Source organism: Serinus canaria, chromosome 9, assembly GCF_022539315.1.
Source record: "Serinus canaria isolate serCan28SL12 chromosome 9, serCan2020, whole genome shotgun sequence".
Lineage (NCBI taxonomy): Eukaryota > Metazoa > Chordata > Aves > Passeriformes > Fringillidae > Serinus > Serinus canaria.
The window spans coordinates 16,948,969-16,950,652 of record NC_066323.1 but is presented as its reverse complement, the minus strand read 5'-3'; the positions used below and the strand labels follow the sequence as shown (position 1 = coordinate 16,950,652).

General features: G+C 80.4%; 1 protein-coding gene across 1 annotated transcript; it reads right to left on the bottom strand.

Moving 5' to 3' along the window:
• Positions 1-405: 405 nt before the first annotated feature.
• LOC127059926 (RING finger protein 223) lies at positions 406-1,245 on the bottom strand. Its single transcript, XM_050978148.1, has one exon. The coding sequence runs from the start codon at positions 1,243-1,245 to the stop codon at positions 406-408; it is 840 nt and encodes a 279-aa protein (XP_050834105.1).
• Between the last annotated feature and the right edge of the window lie 439 nt (positions 1,246-1,684).

Sequence of the window (1,684 nt, the reverse complement as noted above, 5' to 3'; positions counted from 1 at the left end):
CGCAGAGGCGGGGACCGCGCACATCCCAAGCTCCAGCTCCCCAGGGAGGCCCTTCCAGCCATCTCTGCCGGCAAGGCGCGCCCTGCCCTGCCTCCTGAGCGGCCGGACCCTCCGTGACCCCCCTCCGGGTCACCCTACAGCCCATCCCCACCGCCTCGGGCCGTGCCAGCGCCGCAGAGCCCGCCGTGACATCGGGCCGGGGCCGCGGCAGGGCCGGCACCTGTCACCCCGCCCCGCCCGTGCGCTCCCCCGCCCCGCGGCCGCTCGGGGCTCACCCCCGGCCGGGGCTCCCGGTGCCGCGGCCGCGCTGTCCCCGCTCCGCCGGGCCCGGCCGCGCTCAGCCCGCCCCACGCCGCCCGCCCCGCGCAGCCCGGCCCGGCCCGGCCCCGCTCCGCTCCGCCGCGGCTACGTGTCGCTCCTGCGGGCGGCCCGGCCCCGCGCCGAGCCGTTGGCCGTGGCCCCGCCGGTGGCCGCCTCGGGCCGGTACTTGAGCCAGCAGATAAGCCATGTGACGACGACGGAGAAGAGGGCGAGGATGCTGGCGACCGACAGGCAGATGGGCCCCACCGGCGACGGTGATGCCGCGGCGCCGGGCGCAGCGTCCCCGCCGTACTGGTTGACGAAGATGAGGCCGGTGAAGAGCAGCACCACCATGGAGAGGAAGGAGACGACGACGCACACGCAGCCGGCGCTCAGCGCCGCCCGCTTGCAGCTCTGGCAGCTCTCGTAGCCGCCGCCCGAGGAGCGCGGCCCGGCGGGGGCGGGGGGCGGCGGGGCGAGCGCGGCCGCCGCCTCCCGGGCGCGGGGCGGGCGGCGGGGCGGCAGCGGCGGCAGGCGGTCCTGCGGCACCGGGTCGCGGGCCCGCAGCTGCGGCGGGCAGGCGGCGGCCAGCTTGGTGTTGACCGGGAGGCCGTGGACGCGGTGGTCGGGCAGCGCCGTGCGGTGGCGGCAGAGCGGGCAGGCCAGGGAGCCGCCGGGCGAGCGCCCCGGGCCCGGCTCGGCGCCGCCGGCGGGGGGATGCTGCGCGGCGCGCAGGTGCAGCTGGCTCAGGCACTCCTGGCAGAAGGTGTGCAGGCACTCCAGCAGCTTGGGCGCCCGCCGCTCCAGGTCGAAGTAGTTGTAGCAGATCTTGCACTCGTAGTCCTCCGAGCTGGGGGCGGCGGCCGCCGGCGGCGCCGCCACCGCCGCCTCATCCTCCCGCCGCCCGCCCTGCCCTACGCCGCCCGTCTGCGTCGGCTCGGCCATAACATCTCGCCGGAGGGGGACGGAGAGCCGCGGAAAGGCGGGGAGTGCCGGGCCGGCCCGCGCCTGCCGGGCGGGCGGGAGTCGGGGCAGCCGCTACCCCGCCGCCTCCTGGCCGCGCCCGCGGGCTGCGGCGGGGCCCGGCGGGGAGGGCGGGGGACGAAGGGAGGGTCCCGGCCGCCTGCCTGCGTCGCCCGCCGCGCAGGCGGCTGCCGGGGGCTGCTGGCGGCTGCCGCGGGCGGGGGGCGGGATCGGCGCCGCCCGCCCCCGGGAGCGGCCGCCGGTGCGCGGCAGCGGCTGCGGTGCCTCTCTGCTGCCCGCCCGGCGTGCGGGGCACGGCACGGCACACGGCACGGCACGGCCGTGCGGCGGTGATGCCGGTTCCCAGCGCCTCGCTGCCGGCTCGCCGGCGGGAGCCGCCTCCGCAGCACGACCCGGCGGG

Bases quoted from the DNA above. Each gene is read 5' to 3' on its own strand.
- LOC127059926 (XM_050978148.1), bottom strand. From the start codon at position 1,245: ATGGCCGAGCCGACGCAGACGGGCGGCGTAGGGCAGGGCGGGCGGCGG.